At 33.6% G+C, this 24,342-nt stretch overlaps 1 protein-coding gene across 3 annotated transcripts; it reads left to right on the top strand.

Moving 5' to 3' along the window:
• Positions 1 to 1,722: 1,722 nt before the first annotated feature.
• Positions 1,723 to 22,056, top strand: LOC132746488 (uncharacterized). 3 transcript variants are annotated; one of them, XR_009627986.1, is made up of 5 exons: positions 1,723 to 1,853; positions 2,245 to 2,844; positions 7,402 to 7,560; positions 11,070 to 17,378; positions 17,764 to 18,055. XR_009627986.1 is itself a non-coding variant. In XM_060735665.1 (3 exons), the coding sequence occupies exons 2-3, from the start codon at positions 18,051 to 18,053 to the stop codon at positions 20,958 to 20,960; spliced, it is 2,868 nt and encodes a 955-aa protein (XP_060591648.1). In that variant the 5' UTR covers positions 11,465 to 17,378; positions 17,764 to 18,050; the 3' UTR covers positions 20,961 to 22,056. The 3 variants fall into 3 exon arrangements, 2 of the variants coding, with proteins under 2 accessions (XP_060591648.1, XP_060591647.1); XM_060735665.1 differs by lacking the exons at positions 1,723 to 1,853; positions 2,245 to 2,844; positions 7,402 to 7,560 and adding an exon at positions 20,350 to 22,056 and having other exon boundaries at positions 11,465 to 17,378; positions 17,764 to 20,307; XM_060735664.1 differs by lacking the exons at positions 1,723 to 1,853; positions 2,245 to 2,844; positions 7,402 to 7,560 and having other exon boundaries at positions 11,466 to 17,378; positions 17,764 to 22,056.
• The last annotated feature ends 2,286 nt before the right edge of the window (positions 22,057 to 24,342 follow it).

Below are 24,342 nucleotides of genomic sequence, written 5' to 3'. Positions count from 1 at the left end.
TAATCCGTAAATGTATGTTTTATTCTATGGCAATACATATCTTCGTGCGCTTTTTTAATGCGGAATATATGGTACTATTTAATGATACCGACACAATTTTGTCATGCATGCAATCATCCCGTTTACTAGAACAGAGTCTGAAATCACTTCGCTTCGTGCTGTTACCACCGTATATCTGTTATTATTTGAGTGTCATAACGAAAAAAAAGATAGAATCGCGATGTCAAGATTAAGTTTCCGCACATGAGTTTTTTTTATCGAAACTGGAAGATATCATTATATTCATACTAAACAAAGAATCTGCAAATCAAATCGCGACAACCGGAAACAGAATTTCACTTCTTCCTCGATTGTCCGTGTTATAAAGATTTAAGAAGTAAATATCTAAAACCGTACTATCACCATTGGACATCAATCAATAAATTAAGTTAATGTCCGATACTTCTAAAAAGAATATCTGTAGCCTTTCTAAATACTTATATTTCGCAAATTATGTGTGTGTGCGTGCGTGCGTGCGTGTGTGTGTTTATACTTGCCACCGTTTGCCCCATATGGGCGAGTCCTCTAGAAGAGTATTTTAGAGTTTGGAGGATAGTGCAAGGTACAGATACAGGAAGATGCCCCAAATCCAGAAGCTTCTCCTGGTTCTTTAGCGTGCCAAGTGTTAAAGCTCTCATGCACACGACCTCGATTTAAAGTCTCATCCGAAAGACTAGTAATTTTAGTTGGCCAGCCCGGGAATCGAACCCACAATGTCAAGATTACAAGTCTCCCGCTCTAACTGATTGAGATATGCGGGCTGGCATAAGAATTGTGTAAACAATACTTTAGTATGTTATAGGTATAATTTGTACAAAATATTCCTTGTTTCACATATACATCTATAAATCAAATATTTTTTTTCCTAAAAGCGTTGTTATCTTATCCTTCTAATGGCATTTCATCAGTAAACTTCAAGTGAACAACGGATAAACATTAATAATAACAGTTTTACTTTAAATTCAAATATTTTGTTCATCTGAAAAATATGTTATCAGTATACTTTATATTATTGATAAAATGCTTTTGATTTATACTTTATATATGAATAAGATATTTTTGTTCTTCTGGTATTTATCTTTATTTCCCCTAAAAGCGTTATCATCAGTACACTTTGTTTATGTTTTTTTTTGTTTTGGGTTTTACGTCACATCGACACAGTATAGGTCATATCGCGACGTCCCAGCTTACTGGTGGAGGAAGACCGTGCATTATTTCAGGCACGAACGGGCACCTGAGTAGAACCACCGACGTTCCGTAAGCTAGCTGGATAGCTTCCTCACATGAAAGAATCCAAAGTCCCTGTCGGGATTCGAACCCACTGCGGGGCCAGTACACTTTGTTATCTTATTCTTTTAATGGCATGTCATCAGTACACTTCATGTAAACAACGGATAAACATTAATATTAACAGTTTTACTTAAAATTCAAATATTTCCTTCTACTGAAAAATGTGTTATCCGTATACTCTATATTAAAGCTTGAATGCCTTTGCTTTATACTTTATGTAAGAATAAGAAATCTTTGTTCTTCTGGAAAATATGTTAACCATTACTCTCACTGCGTATACCATTATTAACATTTAATTTTCTTCAAGTTGGCTATAAACATTGTATAAAATGTTTAATGCTTAATTAAATTTATATTATGCTATGTTATGTTATAACAGATCAAAATATGCATGTTTCTCCAAACTAAGTGTCACGGTAAACTAAGGAATTGTTATTCAGGCCTAACCTAGATAGATAAACCAGATATCGTATCCACTCATTTTACAAGGCTACATATCAACAGTGCGGAAACCGATCGAAAAGGTATGATTTTAGTTCTATAATACGAAATATAATTCTTATTTACAAGAGGGAAAAAAAAGTAAGAATCAAAATTGTATTTAAAATAAAGTTAATTAGTTGATTTAAATTACAATATCTGAAGATATACAATTTTACTGAAAAATGAAATTTAATGTGAAAGATAAATGCAAATTTATTTAACAACTAAAGGAATAACTGCCGGGGTTATTTGAATCTGAAAAAGCAATAGCTTTATAACTTTTTTATTATTCAAAATGTTGTTTCTGCCGTACTGCCCTAAATTTCGTATAAACGACCAATTGACATCTTACTTTCGATTTAAAAATCGTCATGGAATAATCGTTTCCCACTATAGTAAACATATAGCAAAGTAATTTGACTTTTTTTGCAGTAACAATGCACAGAAATCGAAAATTGTGTTGAAAAGATGGATCACAAGAGTGAGATAGCGAACAAGACGTACGAAAACTGGGTGAGGGGTGGCCTGGCATACAAATATCTAAAACAAGGTCTAGAAGGTTTTGCTGATGATGTTGTTAAAGAAGAACACAAAAGAATCCTCCGTAATGTCATTCACGCGTCTAGCAACAACTGTAGTAACTGCAATTTTAAAGATTTGCGACCTTTGCATACTTGTAAAAGAGATCATACTGGCAAGAAAACGTGTCCATACGGACAGAGAAACTGTAACTGTTTACAAGGCAACAAAAAACAACCATGTCCTTCTAACATATGTGGTGTTTTAATGGATGAAATATTAAATAGTCATGGAACCTCACCACCTCAACCATACTGGAAGAATACGGATATACAGAAGTGGTGTACAGAACCATGGGAGGTCGCCAAATGTTTCATTAATGCACCTGGATATTCAGACAAAACAAAGGCAGCAGAAATTGATGCAGCGGGTTTGCTTCATGTTTTCATTAACAATACAAGTATCCATACTCACTTGGCATGCCCGATGTCAGGATCAAATATCTTTATTAAGGTAAGTTAAATAAATGAATATCACATTTTCAATAGAATAGTATTTAGATGATTAATCACATAAGCAAGAAGGCCAAGATGGCACAAGATCTCTCACCTGAACCTTCATTTAATTGTTCGCTATATGAATTGAAATAGTTTGTCCTATATTTTTAGAAAGGCTTTTTTGAAAACATTTATGTTGCAAGTGTGTTCCTATGAAGCTATGTAGAATAATTGTAAATGTACAATAAATTACCAAATTGGATAGAATAGATAAGGGTTAATTTTGATTGGACACTATTGTATATTGTAATACACACACATGTCACATGCAAAATATGTTAGGGGTAGAAGTTCACAGTTTTTAAAGTCTTTTTTTTTACATTTTTTACGGTAAGATATATACAGGTCACTACGGTAAAATATATATAGATGAAACAATATCAAAAATATCAAAGGTAGACCAGCTGATATTCTGAATTCAATTCAGCATCAGAAATGACACCCTTGGTCCCAATTCCATGTCTTTACCTCAGAAAGCAAGAAAAATGGTCAAATGATATCAAATATACCAACGTTGGTTAGCTGCTATAACAATTGAACTCTGTGTGTCACGAAATAAGAAAGTATGTCAAGTGATATCATTTATATCAGAAGTACGTAAGCTGATATCTAAGTTCAATTCGACATCAAAAATTATACCCGTGATTCAAATGTCAAGTATATATGTCAAAAAAACTAAAATAAGTCAAATGATATCAAAAATATCAAAAGTAGATCAGATAATATCAAAATTCAATTCGGCATCTGAATTAAATTCCATGTCGGTACGTCAAAAGTAAGAAGTAGGTCAAATTATATAAAAAAAAATCAAAATCAGGTCAGCTGATATCAAAATTTAAGTTGGCATCAGAAATTACACCCATGGGTCAAATTTCAAGTTCAAAATATAAGTGAACACTATCAAAACGATCAATAAATAGGTCAGCTTATATCAAAATTCGATACAGAGTCTGAAATTTCACCCCTGGTCCAAATTTCAAGTCTGTAAATAAAAAATACCAAGAAACTAGGTGAAACGATATGATAAATGTAATATCAAAAGTAGATCAGTTGATATCAGAATTAAATTCGGCATCAAAAATAACACTCCTTGTTCCAAGTTCAAGTCTCTACGCCAATAAACATGAAAGTAGGTCAAGCGATATAAAAATATCAGAACTAGATAAAGTGATAACAAATTTCAATTCAGCATGAAAAACTACGCCCCTAGTACAAATTTCAAGTCTGTACGTCAAATAGGTACGTCAAGCTATATCAAAATTATAATTTTGATCAAAATTCGATTTGGAATCAAAGATTACACCCCTGGTCAAAATTAAAGGTCTGTATGTCGAAATTCAAGGAAATAGGTCATATGGTGTCAATAATATCAAAGTAGGTCTGCTGATATCAAAATTCAATTTAACATAGTAAATTGCTCCCTTGGTCCAAATTGAAAGTCTGTTAATAAAAAAAAATATAAAAGAAAGTCAAGAGATGACAAACATATATAAAGTTGGCCAGTTGATATCAAAATTCAGTTCAATGAAAGAAATAACACCCCTAGTTCAACTTTTAAGTCTGTACATCAAAAAACGGAAAACTGATCTAACGATATCTTTAATATCAAAAGAAAGTCAGTTGATATCAAATTCAATTCGGCATCAGAAATAACCCCCTGGTCCAAATTTGTAGTCTCTACGTCGCTAATAAAGAAAGTAGATAAAGCGATATCAAAACTATCAGAAATAAATAAGCTGAGATCAAAATTCAATTTGGCATCAAAAAGTACACCTCTAGTACAAATTTTAAGTCTGTATGTCAAAATACAAAATAGGTCATATGATATCAAAAATATCAAAAGTACATGTATGTCGGATATTACCTTAATTCAATTCGGCATCAAAAATTACACACTTGGTCCAAATTTCATGTCTGTTTGTTAAAAAGCAAGAAAGTAGGTCGAATGTTATCAATAATATCAAAAGTAGGACAGCTGATATCAAAACTCAATTTGACATCAGCTAAAAATCAATAAACCTCGGGGCGGGGACTCAATTTTGACTCAGGGCTGTAATTTGAACAATGTTTGTATCGGTCCACTACACAATGTTTCATGCCAAATATCTAATATCTAGCCTTTGTCAAAACAAAGAAGATGATTTTTAAGTTTCTACTATAAAGATATAAGAAAAATCAATGACTCCCTAGAGCGAGACCTTGTTTACCCCTAGACTATAATTTAAACAAGTTTTGTAGAATTTCAATATTTGATGCTACACACAAACTATTTAGCTTTAGGCCTTGCACTGTCATAGGAGATGTTTTTTTTAAAGTTTTCACTTTATATACATAATGAAAATCAATGACCCCCGGGTCTTGCCAATTTTGACCCCAAAACTGTATTTTAAACAGTGTTGGATAGATCCATAACACGATGCTAATTTCAATTTTAGTCAATTAAAATTTGATCCCAAAATTTTCTACCTTTTCAGCTTTGTCAAAAAAAAAAAATTTGTTTTTTTTTTACATTTTTCACCATATACTATAAGAAAAACATTACCCCCTGGTGAGCAAATTTGACAAAAGGGCTATTATTTTAAATTTTTTTTAGAAATTTTTTAAAAATGATATACACACAAAATATCAAAGTTTAGGCCTTGCACTTTCAGAGGATATTTTTTTTAAAGTTTTTATTTTGTGTGCATAATGAAAGTCAATGACCCCTGGGGCGGGGCAATATTGACCTTAGTGCTATAGTTTGAACAATTTTTGTAGATTTTCATTATATGCTATTACACACAAAATATCTATGCTGCAGGTCTTACACTTTAACCCTTTTTGTGAAAAATGGCCGTTTTCACTGAAAAGCCTCCTGTTACAAGTTCAAACTGCTATGAAACTATGAAACATGCTTCAGTACTAAACAAACTTGGCACAATTGTTAACTGGACCATTGCCTTTGTAACGACATGCTCAGTCTTATATTTCCTTTTACCATGGCAACGAGGGGACATCTCAAAATTGCAAAAAATCACTATTTGGCCTCGATTTTTTCCATCAAAATTTATTTCAAAGTGCTGCAACTTCTCAAGGGATTGAGATAGAGTCAAAGGCTTTTCAGCGTTGGTTACACGTTACCTTATGATCGACATGGGGTCATTTTTAGCCTCTCACAAGTCCAAAATCTTTTCGGCGATGAGGGGGACTCCGCCCCCTTCAAACCCCGCAAACAGAAGGGGGCACATCCGCCTTCTTGCAACCCCCTGATGTATCTTTTGGATGGGGGCGGCGCCGAAAAAGTGCTCACTTTTTTTAGCAACATTTCTCAAACGAAAACATGTGTTTTGGGCCCAAATAGGACATTTTTCACTATTTTAGGCCTACAAAGGGGGGGGGGGGGTCAAAAGTGCGTTGTTTCGCGTATATATGAGGTAAAGGGTTACGAAAAGAAGACGTTTTAAGTTTTTACTACATGTATATGTTCATGTTTTGGTATAGCTTCATGTTAGGAACATCCTGGAAAATTTCATCAAATTTGGCTGCTGTGGTTTCAGAGAAGAAGTCGTTTGTATAAAAAATGACGATGTACGCACTGACGGACGATGGACGCCGCACAAATTATGATCACAAAAGCTTACCTTGAGCAATTTGTGCTCAGGTGAGCTAGCAACAAAAACTTATGTTCGAATACATCATTTAAGTGTTCAATTCTACTGAAGTTAGGGACGGTTGCATATTGAAACACAATGCAAAATCGATTTTTCGGTATACGATTAAACATTGCTAGATTCCTATTCATTTTCTTTACCAATTGCTATTTGTTTAATGTTTGTTCGACATACTTTTAAAACATTTTCACTTAAATTCAAACACTTAAGTAATTTACATTGACATTACAAGTTACTTGAATACTCTAATCTTCAATCGAAACATCTCGGTTATTATCAATGATAACCTTGGACTTAATACGGATTGAAGGTAGTTCTCCTACGCGGTTTCAGATGTAAACAAAAACAGGTTTATAAATGATAATGTTTAAGGAAATTAAAATCATGTAGAAATTTGACATCTAAAAGAAAATAAATTTGACATATTGAAGGATATGTCCAACAATCTTTATCAATTCAAAAATGCTCAATGATGGAAAATTATAACAAAATCCGAAAGTGTAAACAGGTAGAGATTTTCTACAACAATAAAAATAACTATATAAATAATGTTTTCGGTTAACTGTTAAATACATAAAATTACTTAATTTAGATTGACTTTACTCGATATATTGGTATAAATTTAGTTTTCAACTCCAAGCATTAAATTAATTTCTGTTTCTTATGCGTAGGTTAAACCGAAATACCGTATCCGTTCTGTTTATTCTTACTATTTTGTTCGAGGTCCTTATCCGAAGTTTGGCAAAAATGATTGTCAAACTTCATGACACATTTTTCAAGTTTTAAAACAGTGAACAATAACCTATATGTCCTTCATTGTGATTTTATTAAATATAATGACATTACTAAAATAAAACTTCTAGGTGCGAGAAGGGAGAAACAAATTATTTCATTCAGCCAACATGGAAATGGAAGACACGGAAGTGACTAAATATATAGATGATATTGTTGAAATTCTTGAAGACCCTAAAGAACTCAACGGAAGATCTGATGCACAATTAGCTCTCAGCAAACTTAAACAGGTAAGTAATGTCAGTGTCATTTAACCCATACCACGCTAATTGTCTTAAATAAATTTTAATGAAAGAAATTAAAAACTAGGATTGACTGAACTTTGAACAGTGCAGTCAATAATCAGGCGACACGGACATAATTATGTGCCGGCTGATCTTGGTTTGCACTGTTTGCATAGTTATATTAAGTTGCCGACAGCAGCAGTCTAATGGTTTAAATCGTTTTTACGATACAAACGCAAATAAGAAAATGTTTCTTATTGAAATTTCACCAAAACATTTCCTAGTTATCCAGTTTTTGTTTTTATGCTCCTCGAATGATGAACATATAGTAGCGCTTTGACCATTCGTCCGTTCGTCTGTCCCCGTCTGTCTGTCCGTCTTGGTCATAACTCAGAAACAACATGAGGTGTCAGCATGAAACTTTGTAGGTAGATATACCTCATTGTACAGATGTGCAGTGTGTAAAACCGTAACTTTGCATTGTCTAATTTTTGAGTTATTGCCCTTTGTTCATTTTTACACTTTGAACTTTGACCGGGACATTACTCTAAAACTATAGGAAATATAATATTAAGCTTTGTAGGTAGATAGATCTCAACCGGTAGACGAGCAATGTACAAGAACCGTAACTCTGCTTGCCTTACTTTGGAGTTATTGCACTGGTTTATTTTAACATTTGAACTTTGACCGCGACAAAACTCTAAAACTGGAAGAAATATCAACATAAAACTTTGTATGTAGATAAATCGCATTTGGAAGAAGTGCAGTGTAAAAGAACCGTAACTCTTTCTTGCTTAAGTTTTGGGTTACTGTCCTTTATTCATTTTTACACTTTGAACATTTTTCAGAACATAACTCAGAAAGCATTAGAGGTATTAACAAGAAATTCTGTAGGTAGTAAGATCTCATTGAATAGAAGTGCAGTGCAACTTTGCCTTGTCTTATTTAAGAGTTTTCGCCCTTTGTTCTTTATGCACTTTGAACTTTGCCCGGGACATAACTCTGAGATATCAACATGGAACTTTGTAGGTATATATTTCTCATTTGGTAGAAGTGCAGTGCAAAAGAACCATATTTTTGCCTTGCCTTATTTAGGAGTTTTGCTCTGTGTTCATTTTTTCACTTTGAACTTTGTCCGATATATTGCTCTGTAACCTTAAAAGATATTAACAAGAACATTTGTAGGCATATAGAACTCATTACATAGAATAGCAGTGCAAAGAATTGTTACTATGTCTTGCTTTAGTTTGTAAATTTTGCCCTTTGTTCATTTTTACACTTTGAACATTGTCCAGGACATAGCTCTGAAAGTATAATAGATATGTTCAAGACATTTTGTAGGTTGATAGATCTCATTGGGTAGATATACAGTGCAAAAGAACCATAACTCTGTCTTGCTTTATTTTGGAGTTTTTGCCCATTGTTTTTTTAACTTTTTGAACTTTGTCCGGGAATAACTCTGAAATATCAAGGTACATTGTAGATATATTTCATTAGGTACAGTGCAGTGCAAAAGAACCATAACGGGATATTACTGTGGAATTATAAAAGGTATCAACAGGAAACTTAGTTGGTAGATAGATCTCATTATGTAGTAGCCTAAGTTTGGAATTATAGCATTTAGAATTCTGTCCAGGACATAACTTTGAAACTACGAAATGTATATTTTTCTGTGTCCAAAACCTATTCGGGGACCATCACCCGGTTCAACCGGCTGTTGTCTTTTTGTCCCCCGCCTTTTCGAAGAAAAAAGGGTTTATAGTAATAGGCTCTGTCCGTCTGTCCGTCCGTCCGGGAGAACATCTAATGGTCTATGAGCTTCATTCCGTCCATAATTTTAGTTAAAAAAGGAAATCCCATAAACGACTGGGTTTATGTGGTATTTTTACTGGTTTATGGGGAAAAATACGGGATTTTAAAAATACTTTGCAGAAATAATCACAATAATAAGATGATATGTTAGACGCAAAACATTGGTCCCTACCACCAAGGTCACACTTGTAATAGGGTATATTTTGTGTCCGATCTATAACTTCTTCATAGTTCAAGGGATTTTAAAAATTCTTGGCACAAATACTAATATCAGTTAAGACGATATGTCATGCACAACATCTGCACCCCTACTTCCAAGGTCAATGTCACACGTAGAGGTCAAAGGTTAACATGATAGATATTTAAATTCCGTTTTTCATTTTACTAGTATTTCTTTAATTCATTTATTGTTGCATTTGCAGATCCAGCATTGATCATAATTTTGTACTGAAAGTCCTGAGATCCATACCTCAATCACAATGTAATGCTTCATATAAATCTTCCCCTAGGCGGGGGACGTTGGTAACTCTGTTACAAATTCTTGTTGTTTTTTTTTAATAATTATTCCCCCGAAAGCGAATGCGATATAAGTGATAGTCTCCATCTGTCGATGTGGGCATGTGTGTGAGCATCCGTCCGTCATCAATTTGTTCAGACCATTAATCCAAAAGCACCTGTGCGATTTTTTTTCAAACTTCATAAACTGACTGAGCCAACTAATAGGAAGTACAGCGTGCAAGTACAATAAATATACACAGTTACAATACACTAACAATACAACCAGTCTCGCTAGGAACTTGAAATGGGCCATTTCAAAATTTTATTTAGTTCCGGCCATTATTTTCACGTTCCAAATGCATTCTTTAAATAAGGGACGATACACCGCTTACCATTGAATGGTGCTAAAGCGTTACATTAAACATTCAATTAAAACTGCCGTATGAACGAACCTGTGGATGTTTTTAAATTTCAATTTCACCAGTTTCATGTTTAAATGTTGAATTCTGCTAAGGTCGGTGCTAGGTGTCGTGAACGGTAGCTTGAAATCACAGCTACCATCTATGAACAGGCTCAGTCAAACCGAGCGTGCAAAATTTTCAATTATGCCATGTTGGGCTTTTGGAAGGGACTCTATTTTTTTCTACCTATGTATTCAACAAAACTCAATACAATTTGATAAAAGGAACAGCTGGAATCACATTATTTTACTTAACCTTTTAGTTATTCATCTATCAATTTTCAAACATGTTTAAACTCATTTTGGTATGATCGCGTATAACCGCATTTTTGTATGACCGCGGATGCCGGTATAATTTGATAAAATTATATTCATAGGTATGTGATTACTGCATGAGGTATTATGTTGACCAATTGACAATGAGCCTTATTTAGTGGGTGAAACGTTTAGTAACTAGTTAAGATGCTTTTTCAATAATTAAAGACTGAACATGTTACGAAACGCATTAACCGCATAATAGACGAGATAATTTAGTTGTTACGTAGTAACTTAACAACGCATCAACTACATAATAAATGGGACCACTATATGGTTATAAATATATAAAAATCTATGCCATCTTAAAATCATCCAAATTTTCCCTAACAATTTAGATTTGTTTGTTCAAATAAATAACTAACAGTTCTTTTTCATTGTTTTAATCTAAAATAATAAATGAAATTCATTTATTATTGTTCATTGCCAGTTGAAGCAAAGTGATTTTGAAATCACAACCAACAATGAGACCGCCGTATGTAGAGAGGCATTGGCATTTGTTAAACTGGAATCAGAGGATTTAAAACAGACAATTCAAGCTGAAAAGAAGAACTTTCAAAAAGCTACATACGAAAGTACACAAGAGGCTAAACATGTCATTGACCAAGCAACGGATACGGCTAAGGAAAGCATTAAAAAGTGTCAACAGGAAGCTGTAGAAGAATTCTACAGCGAAACACTATATGATAGGGTAGGAAAACTGGAAACAGATGCTGATTCAATGGAAAAAGTAAGATAATTTAGTACATATAGATATATATATATATTGCATTAGACATATAATTTAAAATATATGTCTTGCTTATTGTTACATACAGTTGTTGTGACACTTTTGTGTCACTTCTTGTTTTTCCGTCTACGGTAAGTATCTCCCCTCCCCCCTAGATTTGTTTTTAATTTTCATCCACTACCCCGTTCTTCTGGTCAACTTTCCCGAACCCCTTATCCTTTGGTAGGTTTAAATCATTTTTCAACTTTTATAACTTTGTATGTTTCTGTGATTTCCTGTTTTATAATGACATCCCGTCCTTGGTTTATTGCCGACGATCCTGTATTGAATGCTACCCTTTCAGCTTGATCATGTTTTTTTATGCCATAGTAATTTGATGTGATTATTCTCTGTCTGACGTTCATACATATACCAACAATTGTTGTGCCTGCACGATACCTAATTTTACTTTATTCAGCCTAATGCAACAACACACGAACTTTAACAATTAAAGGTATACTATGCTCATCTTTGAGTACAATTTGTATTGCAGAAATTTATTTAAATCTGTAATTTTTACTGAATATGTATAATTTGAATAAAAGAAAGAATAAACTATGTATCGAAATCTGCGTTCCGTATTATGGTCTCATACTCGTCCCGGCTTCGGCGTCCGCGTCCAGATTTCAGATTAAAGTTTTGGTGCTGTAAAATAATTTTCACTGTAACTTTTTCATTTCTGAAGGTATCAACTTCAAACTTCGAATATATGTTCCTTATCATCAACCACATCTTATGTGACAAGGTTCATAACTCTACCACCTATATGTTTTAGAATTATCTCTCCTTGAATTTAGAATTTTCCTTAAAAACATTATTTTTTACAGTTACTTATTTATTTTTTAAGGGATCAACTTCATACTTCAAATATATGTACCTTTTCATTAACCACATGTTAATATCTAGCACCAATATTGCAAGAATTATCTACCCATAAACTTAGATTTATTTACTTGAAAAATGTTATTTTGTACTATACATTTTTATACCCCCAAAAACGAAGTTGGGGGGAGGGTATATAGGAGTCAACCGGTGGTCGGTTGGTCGGTCGGTTCGTCGGTCGGTCGGTCCAGACGTCCGTTGCATTTTCCTTGTCCAGAGCATAACTTGAAAACTAATGGTTGGAATTCAATATAACTACATACAATGATCAAGCACATTGAGAGAAAGTGCAGTGCACAAGAACCATAACTCTATCTTGACTTATTACAGAGTTATTGCCCTTTGTTACTTTTCCTTGTCCGGGGCATTACTTGAAAACTACTGGTTGGAATTAAAAACAACTTCATACAATTGTCAAACACAATAAGGGGAAGTGCAGTGCACAAGAACCGTAACTCTATCTAAAGTAATTACAGAGTTATTGTCCTTTGTTACTTTTCCATTGCATTCTTTTGTCCGGACCATAACTTGAAGACTAATTGTTGGAATTCATTACAACTTCATACAATGGTCAAGCAAATTGATAGGAAGTGCAGTGCACAAGAACCATAACTCCATCTTGACTTATTACAGAGTTACTGCCCTTTCTTACATTTTCTTGTCCAGAGCATGACATGAAAACTACTGGTTGGAATTCAAAACAACTTCATACAATGGTCAAGCACAATAAGGGAAAGTGCAGTGCACAAGAACCATAACTCCGTCTTGACTTATTACAGAGTTATTGCCCTTTGTTACTTTTCCATTGCTTTTTTGTCCGGAGCATAACTTGAAGACTAATGGTTGGAATTCAATATAACTTCATACAATGGTCAAGCACATTGAGAGGAAGTGCAGTGCACAAGAACCATAGCTCCATCTTGACTAATTACAGAGTTATTGCCCTTTGTTACTTTTCCTTGTCCAGAGCATAACTTGAAAACTACTGTTTGGAATTCAATACAACTTCATACAGTTGTCAAGGACATTAAAAGGAAGTGCAGTGCACAAGAGCCATAACTCCATTTTGACAAAATACAGAGTTACTGCACTTTGATACTTTTCCTTGTCCGGAGCATAATTTAAAAGGTACTGGTTGGAATTAAAAACAATTTCATACAATGGTCAAGCACAATAAGAGGAAGCGCAGTGCACAAGAACTTTAACTCCATCTTAAGTATTTATAGAGTTATTGCCCTTTGTTCCTTTTCCTTGTCTTTCTGGACTTATTACAGAGTAATTCAATAAAACTTCATCAATGGCCAACCACATTGAAACAAGAACCACAACTATCTTTTATTTCCAACAACAATAACTCTATTTCATTTTTTACAAGGTATTCTGTTACTAGTAACATTCTCATTTCCAAAGCAGTCTTGTGGGGGTATTTATCACATTAAGTGAACTAAACTAAACTTTGAACTAAGGATTTTCAGCTCACCTGAGCTAGCTCAGGGTGAGCTTTTAGGATCGTTGAATGTCCGTTGTCCGTCGTCTGACGTCTGTCGTCTGTCCACACTTGTTCGTTAACACTCTAGCGGTCACATTTTGCCTCAATCATAATCAAACTTTGTCAGGATGCTTATTTAGGTAATAGCTCGGACGAGTTCGATATGGGTCATCTCGGATGAAAAACTAGGTCACAGGAGCTAAAAATAGAAAACCTTGTTAACACTCTAGTGGTCACATTTTTGACTCAATCATCATCAAACTTTGTCAGGATGCTTATCTAGGTAATGTAAAAGCTCGGATGAGTTTGAACAGGGGTCATCTCGGATGAAAAACTTGGCCGCAGGAGCTAAAAATATATAAACCTTGTAAACACTCTTGCGGTCAAATTTTAGACTCAATCATCGTCAAACTTATTCAGGATGCTTATCTAGGTAATAGTGTGGATGAGTTTGAACATGGGTCACCTCAGATGAAAAACAAGATCACAGGAGCTAAAAATAAAAAAAACCTTGTTAACACTCTAGTGGTCACATTTTTGACTCGATCATCATCAAACTTGGTCAGGATGTTTGTTAAGGTAATCGCTCAGATGTGTTTAAACATGGGTCATCTCGGATGAAAAACTAGATCACAGGAGCTAGAAATAGAAAAATCTTGTTAACAACCTAGTGGCTACTGTTTTGATCCAAGTATCCTGGAAATTGGTCTGAATTGGTTTTGATGATTTCTAGGTCAAGTTTGAGTATGGGTCACCTGAGGTCAAAAACTAGGTACCACCGCCCAATTATGGACAAACCTTGTTAACACACTAATGGTCACATTTTTGACTCAATTATCATCAAACTTGTTCTGGATACTTGTCTTAGTAATTGCTCGAATAAGTTAGAACATGGGTCATCTCGGATGAAAAACTAGGTCACAGGAGCTAAAAATAGAAAAATCTTGTTAACACACTAGTGTGGCTACTATACTGTTATGATCCAAAGATCCCGGAAATTGGTCTCAAAGTTTGTTTTGATGATTTCCAGGTCAAGTTTGAATATGGGTTACATGGGTTCAAAAACTAGGTCACACCGCCCAAATATGGGAAAGCCTGGTTAACACTCTAGTGGTCACATGTTTGACTCAGTTATCATCAAATTTGGTCAGGATGCTTGTCTAGATAATTACTCAGATGAGTATGAACATAGGTCATTTTGGATGAAAAACTAAGTCACAGAAGCTAAAAATAAAAAAAATCTTGTAAACACTCTAGTGGCTACTGTTTCTTGTAAACACTCTAGTGGCTACTGTTTTGATCCAAGTATCCTGGAAATTGGTCTGAAAGTTTGTTTTGATGATTTCTAGGTCAAATTTGAATATGGATCACCTGGAGTTAAAAACTAGGTCACACTACTCAAAAATAGATGATCCTTGTTAACACTCTAGTGGTTACATTTTTGACTCACATGTCATGAAACTTGGTCAGAATACTTGTCTAGGTAATTGTTCGGATGAGTTCGATGGGTCAGGTGAGCGATCTAGGGCCATCTTGGCCCTCTTGTTTATAAGAAATATTATATTTTTTTTTTACTTTTTAAGGTATCTCCTTCAATTTTCAAATATATATTTCTTATCATTACACACATGTTGTGTGACAAGGGTCATAACTCTAGCGTGACTATTTCCAGAATTATTCCTTTGATCTTGGAATTTATGTTAACAATGTTATTTTTTTACTCTAACTTAATACATAATTATACATAATTGATTTTTTTTCTTACTGCGTCCAGTATTTTATAAGTCGAGCTTCGCTGTCTCCTGTGTTAGCTCTTGTTTTGAATTCCACTATATATGTGTGTCCGCTTACATCGTGTAGGAATTGTGTGAAGAAACATGTTTATTTTATTTACAAAACAAATATTTACAAGTAAAAAAAAAACTGTGTAGCAATTGCCATTATTTTCAAATATCAAATTAGAGCATCGCATGTCTTTAAACTTGTGAAGGTATTGTAAACACGCCTTTTTATTTTCTGACGATTATTTTATGCTTTTGAAGTGCAAATATGTTGCCTTTTAGCTGTGTTTTCTCTAACAATATGCATTTAATTTATGTTGTGTAGTAAATAGAATACACAGAACGAATAATGAATGGAAGGTTCAAAAACGGAGATATATATTTACTGAAAACATTTCCGACCAGTACATAGAACTAATTAAATCCCTAAAGAACGTGAAAAACGCTTAGTTTGCAATTATTCCTTGAATAAAATTACGAGAATGGAATGCAGGTCACAACACGCCACTTGCCCCTTGCTAATTGTCATTTGCTTCTTTCAATTTGCTACTTTTCAAAGTATTGGGATATTCCGAAACGTTGTGTATAAACAAGATACAAAACAATTTGACCCCTTAACATTTCGACACGATTAATCAGTCTGTTTCTTGCGAACAAAGTTTCTTTCTGCTGCGCTGCTTTTTCGTTTTCTCACTTTATTCTTCTTATTACACTTACATATCTTGTCATTATTATTCGATTAATAAAGTTACAATCCATCTGATTCCTGATGATGTTCATGATTGTGTTGTTATATTTCCGATCAGCACTAGCTAAGTTTGCAGCGTACCCGTTTACATTCTGTATTTTATTATTGTGGAAAAAAGCAATTGGCATGTCGTGATCGCTATTCAAGAGTATTATAACAAGACGAATGCAGTCAGTCAATAATTTTTGTTAAAATCCCATTGCCAGTGTGTTGAAATATTTCAAGGAGTAAGCAGCATGTAGCAAACGTAAAGTAGCAAATGGCAAATAGCTAGTTGCATGTAGCAAATGACATATCGTGACCGGCATCCTATAGTTTTGAAATAACTCCTGTGTATATGTCAATAGAAATACTAATGAATTGTATTTATTCATGAAAATAAATACAGGGGAGATAATTTAAAAATTATTCAAGATGGAGTAATGATTCTTTTACAGTGTACTTCCCATCGTTTTTATGTATCCATATTTAAAATTTCATGGATTTAAGATACGGTTTGACACGAATTTGGTCAAGGTGATAGAGGCTATAAATATTGGCCAAATATAACAGTGTTATTTAGCTAGTGCTATGATAATTTCAACATTTTGTTTTCAAACAAACATAGTTCAACCAAGGGTTCCTGAGTTATGGCTTTCAAGGAGACCAAAATATGCAAACATTGGCATTTTTAAGATAAAATTTATTTGATGTAAGCACAGTAAGGTATGGCTAGGTATGTTTGAACAATTAAAATTTTACTCAGATGACAACCATGATGACCGTCTTGTTTAACATGTTGAAGTTTTTTTAAACTTACTAAAAATAATGTATTTTACATAAGTTTGCCAACTGTGACATTTTTGTGTTTCCAATATTTGATTAAAATCATTATGATAAGATTAAGACATCTCATAACAAATCATGCATTAATATAGCCTCAATGTAAGTATATTTTGTAATAACAAAAGTATTTGAATGTGTTTAGTTTTTGTTTCAGAGATTGACGTTACTAGAGAGCAAATATAGAGATCTTGAAAGTGTAATAAAAACATATAAGGGACGTTTGAACTACGTCGAAAGTAAACAAGGTATTAAAGCTATACGTTAACCAATTGTCAATGTTTAAGTATTTGAGTGGTACTTTCTAATGGTTAGCTTAGTGACTATAAGTTTTCTCTTGGGATGGGTGTAATTAACCTGAAGAATTAAGTAAACATTTATAAAAATGCCTTCATAGAATACCACATCAATTTTACAATATCAAATAAAAAATCATCTACATGTAGTCAAAACGGAATGTAACATAAAAAGAATTATGCCGGTAGTTATGTCTGCTGTAGTACATTTGATATCTTAACCCTTGATAGTATCAACTGTCATGATTGGCCTACAATTTCTAATTCCTTTACTAACGTTGACAGTGCAATACTTTGACCATAATCATAAACTTTTATCTATTTTACTGTTTTACAGAGCTGCAAGATAAACTTGTCGAATATTACCAGAAGTTTTGTGTGAAGACATCACTTTGTCCTTTGAAGCAACAACAAGATAATATTAACATTAAAGATATATATGTACCTCCTGAAATAGAAGTCATTGAAGAAGAAATAGATGTGGATTGTAGTGGAAAAAATTCTAAGCAAGATGTTGCTGTAGAAGAACATTTCTTGAGGCTTTATGAAAGAAAAGAAGAAGTGGGGGCAAATCACAGTTTGGTAAGAAATAAATATAGGGAAACGAAAATTCCATCAGTTGTTATGGATAATAGAAGGGCAGAAAACCAAGAGAGGAAATGTGTGAGAGGATACCATGAAATATTTCATACGAAAGAACGGCACAACAAGAAGATTTATGTGTTGGGCGATGTGGGCACAGGAAAGAGTACTTTTTGCAAAATGATGATTGAAAATTGGTGTTACGCTGTAACTGGTTTGGCCAAAGGATCTAGTTTTGATGAAAATGTTACCGACAGAACGATACCAAGCGACAAAGATAAAGCTAATAAGTATAATGATGATGTCAGTCAGTTGAGACAATATGAGTTTCTGTTCTTTATACCACTGCAATTTATGTCAGCATTGAAGTCAGACGTCACTGTTGATATGATTAAAGAACTAACAAGGGAATTCTCTTCTAATACGGAACTTATTGACAAGATATTTCAGGAAGACTCGAGACGATGTTTAATTATCGCTGATAGCTTGGATGAGTGGAAGCCTCCTAAAGAAGTTGTGCAAAAACCACATGTTAGCTACGGAATACCAAACGGAGATCGGGCTAAAGATGCAACAGTCATCATATTGTCTAGACCATCATCTACAGGAATTCTCAATTTGAAAAATTCAGAAATTGATCTCAAGTTACAGTTATTAGGTATAACTAATGAATCGTTGAAGTCATTCATTAAACGATACATTTTTAAGTTCTCGGTAAGAAAAAAGTCTTGGTTTCATTTTTTGTCTCTTTGTAGGTCAAAGGGAATTGAGCACGTGGAGAAGACACCATTGCTTTTGCAACAACTTCTATGGTTATACTGTAATGACAAGGAACTTGGAAATTCTGTAAGTGAAACGTACTGTCACATATTCAACACTATGTATGGCTGGTTAGATCAAAAGACAAAAGGGCGTGAAAACGATGCAAGTCAGACCAAGGAGGATTACAAAAAGGTTGACCTACCTGCAATGTTAAAAAAGTTTCCTAGATTAAAGGAAAAAAGTCATGTCCTATTTCGTCTGGGTAAAATTGCATATGAAACATTAACTTCCGACATACAAACTGCATCTGGTCTTTCATGTCTTATTAAAAAAGATTTAGTGGATAGTGATGTCAATGAGTTAAAACGATTTGGTATTTTAAATGAAAGTAACTGCTATGACCCAACCCTAGAAGATACACAACTTTCTTTCATTCATATCTCTTATCTCGAGTTTTTTGCAGCTTTATATATTACAACGTACTATACCATTGACTCTATAACAAAAAATGATTCGGTTTTAGATGAGCTTTTTGGTACTTGTAAATCAGCGAGTGATGTATTACAGTTATCAAATGTGATCAAAATGAGTTGTGAGTTGTCCCCTGCTCTTATTAGTTATTTGTCAAAACGAATATCATGTATTGTAAATGAGGATGAACAAATTTTAAATCTAAGGAAAAATGAAATTTTCAGACGGAATGATAAGGTCGTCCTGATACAGCGTCTTATTGTAACTTGTCTCAAAGAATGTGGCTCTGATAACAAATCATTGATCACTCTGAGTGATCTTTACATTGATGACTTTGAACATTTTCCGCCTTTCCAAATAATTATCCCTAAAGGTGTGATTTCTATGACTATTAAAGACGATAGAACTGCTAGTTATTTGCCATCACTCAAATCAGTATTACAAGAAGCACATTTAAGACATCTGACATTAGCTCATTTAGAATGTTACCACAATGGAGGACATAATATTGATCTGTCTAGACAGAATCATCTCCAAACACTCACACTAGTAGAGTGTCCGGATGTAGTTATAACAGGACTAAACACAGAGCAACTTGAAAAAGTTCTTATTGATAATGATTACGCTGTGCATTACTTCATCAATACACTGAATTTTAATCTTATATCGCAAGCTAACAAGCTCAACGAGCTTCACTTACAATATCTTTCTGGTAACATAGCATCACTAGTAGCGTTAATACAACACTTAACTTTAAAAGAACTGACTTTGATAGGCATATCTGACAGTCAGTGTAATGTTGGAGGTCATGTATCAAATAATCAGTCGGATGTTGAAGGCGATATAAAAGGTGTATCTGATGATCAGTCGGATGTTGAAGGTCATATGAAAAGTATATCAAATGATCAGCCAGATGTTGGATGTCATATGAGAGGTATGTCTGATGGCCACTCTGACGTTAAAGGTGTTATAAGAGGTGTATCATATGATCATGATCAGTCTGGTGTTGAAGGTCATATAAAAGGTGTAATATATGATCAGTCTGATGTTAAAAGTCATATGAGAGGTATGTCTGATGGTCACTCTGACTTTGAAGGTCATATGAGAGGTTTTCCAGATGATCAATCTACTGTTGAAGGTGTTATGAGAGGTGTTTTTAATACACAGCCTGATGCTGACGCTCATATGCATGCTATAGATCTTTCTAAGCAAAACAAGCTCCAAACACTTCAGCTGTATGACTGTAAGAACATGACAATTTCCAATTTAAACACTGAACAACTTGAATATCTACATATTTCGGACGGTGTTTTAGATTTTGATCTTTTAAAAAATGCCAACAGACTGATTGGCCTATACTTACATGGCAAGTTCTTATATCAGCAAGATAATCATTTTAAGTACAGCGAACAGATAAACGATGTAGTTCATACATTACATCACATTAGAATACTCAGGTTGGAAATTGTAGATATATATAGCAATTCACTAACTGTAACACCAGAAATGAAATGTCTCAGAGCAATTGAGCTTTATCAGGTAAACATGAAGTTTGACACATGGTGTATATTTGTTGATAGTCTTTTGACTCTTCAACAATATGTTGAGGTTTTGGCAGCTCCAACAGATGAAAAGAAATGTTACTATGTAAGAACTAATTCAAAGTTTAAAGTAATAAACAAAGTGAAAAGAAAAATTCACTTTAAGTCTAGAATATAACGTTATCATGCACAATCGAGCGTGGTACCTGATATATGATATAAGTGAACAGAACAGAACTCATCTTATGATACAGAATATAATTTCCCTCATGTAAAAAGAAAAACCTCGTTAAAATAATTAAATGGAAGAAATAAAGTGTCATTCCTTATTGACTAGTAATCTAAGGAGTTTCTGTGCTGACGGGGTTGTTATACAAAGAATTGCCATTAATAATGGTTACTACAATGGATTCAAGTGATTTTGTTCTATAATCCGAGATCTGTTGTTCTATTTTTAATCATGGTTACAGTAATCAGTACAATACGTGAAAACACGAACAAATCATGTGGACTTTTGTGGTATGATCCAGTATGACATATCAATATATAGCAGAAAAATAAAGTTTTCTTGAACAAACAATTTATTCATGTCTTGGCTGTAAATGACTTTCATGAAATTGAAATTTAAATGACTTGGCCAGCAGAGATACAGGAAGTCCTTCGGCCACTTCGTGAATAAGATTTGCCCTTTTTAGTAATAATAAAAAAGACAAAAACGCATTTTAAAAAAATAATTATATTGATAGTATATGATGATTCCAATAGAATTTGAAACTTTGTGTATCAATATAGTTTTAGAAAAATTATAAATTGCTATTGACTAAAATACATGGAACATGATGATGAATATACTGTAGCACGATGAGACAGAATGAAACTAAATCATTAATAACTTCTTGTCATACATGTCAATTAAATATTTTATTTATACATGTATCATTAAAATTAAGAAATTTACTCTGTAAACATCATTCACTTTTAATGTATCATCACAGCTTTTGTTTGATAAATTGGTCAGTCTAAATATAAACAATATTTTACACACATTGTTGGATTTAAAGTTAATCTTATCAAATGCAAATTTTAAATGTTATTGATGTGATGCCGTTAATCTTGATTTCGAAGATTATATAGTTCAGTACATTATTTGTTTAAATTATGTCAAGTGGACTGTATTGTTACATATTTCTATATACTTATATTAAGACTGCTTTGACTATTTATTTTAGTTTAAGATTTTTCTCTATCATCGTATCATTGCAATAAAAATGGCAGTCGCATTTAGCGTTGCTTTTTGTTTTACTAAGCAGTGAAAGTACTGTCACGTACGTTTTTCAACAAAGATGTATATGAGCCGCGTTACGACAAAACCAACATAGTGCGTTTGCGACCAGCATGGATCCAGACCAGCCCGCGCATCCGCGCAGTCTGATCAGGATCCATATGCTGTTCGCTTACCAACTCTATTACAAGTAGAGAAACTGATAGCGAACAGCATGGATCGCGGATGCGCAGGCTGGTCTGGATCCATGCTGGTCTTAAACGCATTATGTTGGTTTTGTCGTGACGCGGCTCATATAAGTGCTGTATACATATTGAAAACAGTATAAGACTGTACACTAATGTAAATCAGTTTGCTATGCTGATAGTACTAATTGTTGACTTAACGGGGAAGAGCTAGCAAAAAGTGTTTCCGCAACAACTCATAAATGCTGAATATTTAGATCTCAAGAACCAAAATGGCATTGCATGGCTTTTAAAATGTTAATATAAAAACAATAATTTGAAATTGTAAAACAGCATGGTGATTTTTCCCCATATACATTATCAACAATAAACAACACACACGTGTACAGGTGAAGCTGTTGTTTTGATCATAGAAAATCTATTGGTACTTAGGTTTCTACATACCCGTGGTATGATAAATAGACCAGCAGGGTTTTAAATGCTATAAACATGGTTGAAATAGATAAAAACAATTGAGTTGCTTCAAACTGGAACAACAGAACTTATAAACATAAATGCTACAAGAAATAAAAGCGTAATAGAAACAAATATAAAAACTATCAACTACATGTACTTACCGTCTGCCCGATTGTAATCAAAACAAGAGCTGTCGGTAGGACAGCACGCTCGACTATTCTTAGTGCTTGATAGTAAAAAAAGCCCTGATAATGTAATTTTTTCTAAGTTATCAAAAGTGCCAAATTTTTCTTACAGTTATAGGCCTTGGAGAAAGTCGTATTATGTTCTCAAAGAAGTGTATAAAATTTGAACTTATATGCAAACATCAAATTCTATGTCGAAAAAGGGTCATTTGTCTGTCAAAATGCTCGATAGAGTTACCTCCTCTTGTCAACATATTAGGGGCATGATGGTAAAACAATGAGCAAAGTTTAAAAGCCATATGTCAATGGACTTTGAAAATATTTGAGGTGTTAAAAAAACTTTAAGGTAAATTCAAAGTCGTAAAAGGGACATAATTCTGTCAAAATGGTTGAAACTGTTAAAAAAGTGTGCAAAGTTTCAAAACCATATCTCAATGGACTTTGAAAATATTTGAGGTGTTACAAAAACTTTAAGGTAAATTCAAAGTCGTAAAAGGGACATAATTCTGTCAAAATGGTTGAAACTTATCTCCTTCTGTCTACAGGTTGGGGGCATGATGGTAAAAAAGTGTTCAAAGTTTCAAAGCAATATGCCAATGGACTTTTAAAATAATTGATGTATTACAAAAACCTTTACATAAGTGGTCACGCCGACGTCGACGCTCGGGTGACTAGTATAGCTCTTATTATTCTTACCGAATAGTCGAGCTAAAAATTAAAACCCATACAACTGCGATATTGGCGACTATAAATTATAAGCTCAAGAGGACCGCAAGTGTTGGTCAGTGCAGAAGAGACTTAAAAAAATGTTATTCCTTACATAATATAAATTTTTAGATTTGTATGTGTCTAGTTTTCTATAGTTTTTCAAGTGCTGAATACTAATTTAGCCGATGCTTTAGTTATGGCAGCTTCATTTCCTTCTTATGCCCACCCTTAGTCAAACCGAGTCATCAAATTGCATCATTTCATTTATGATCGACTGTGCTTCATCAAAGCTACCGGCCATACACCCTAGCATCGGCTTGAGCAAAATTCAACTTAAAATACAATTAACATTGAAAATGGTGTGTTATTTTAACATGTTTTACTTTAACATGTTTTATTTTAACATTTAAAAAACATCTTTACGGTTGTTGATATAGTGGTGATCATTGAACCTTTAATGTGACATTTTCCTGCACTCCGGGTGAGAAGACTTGGTGTGCCTTAAATGAGAACTGGACGAAATTGAGTTTTGAGTTGCCATAGATATATCTTAAATATAGGCAACATACAAATTTAAAATTCAAGCATAATATAGGAACGACCTTAAGAGAAAAGTTGAAAGCGCTAAAAGTATTATTTCATACTTTATTTCCACATACAAAATATATGATATGGTGAATCTTAAAAAGTTTTGTACTCGTTAATACAGTTTGTATTAAAGGAAAGCAAATAAAAAAAGAAAAC

Source organism: Ruditapes philippinarum, unplaced genomic scaffold (assembly GCF_026571515.1).
Source record: "Ruditapes philippinarum isolate M1 unplaced genomic scaffold, ASM2657151v2 ctg5659_1_1_1_1, whole genome shotgun sequence".
Lineage (NCBI taxonomy): Eukaryota > Metazoa > Mollusca > Bivalvia > Venerida > Veneridae > Ruditapes > Ruditapes philippinarum.
This window is presented reverse-complemented; position numbering and strand designations above follow the sequence as displayed.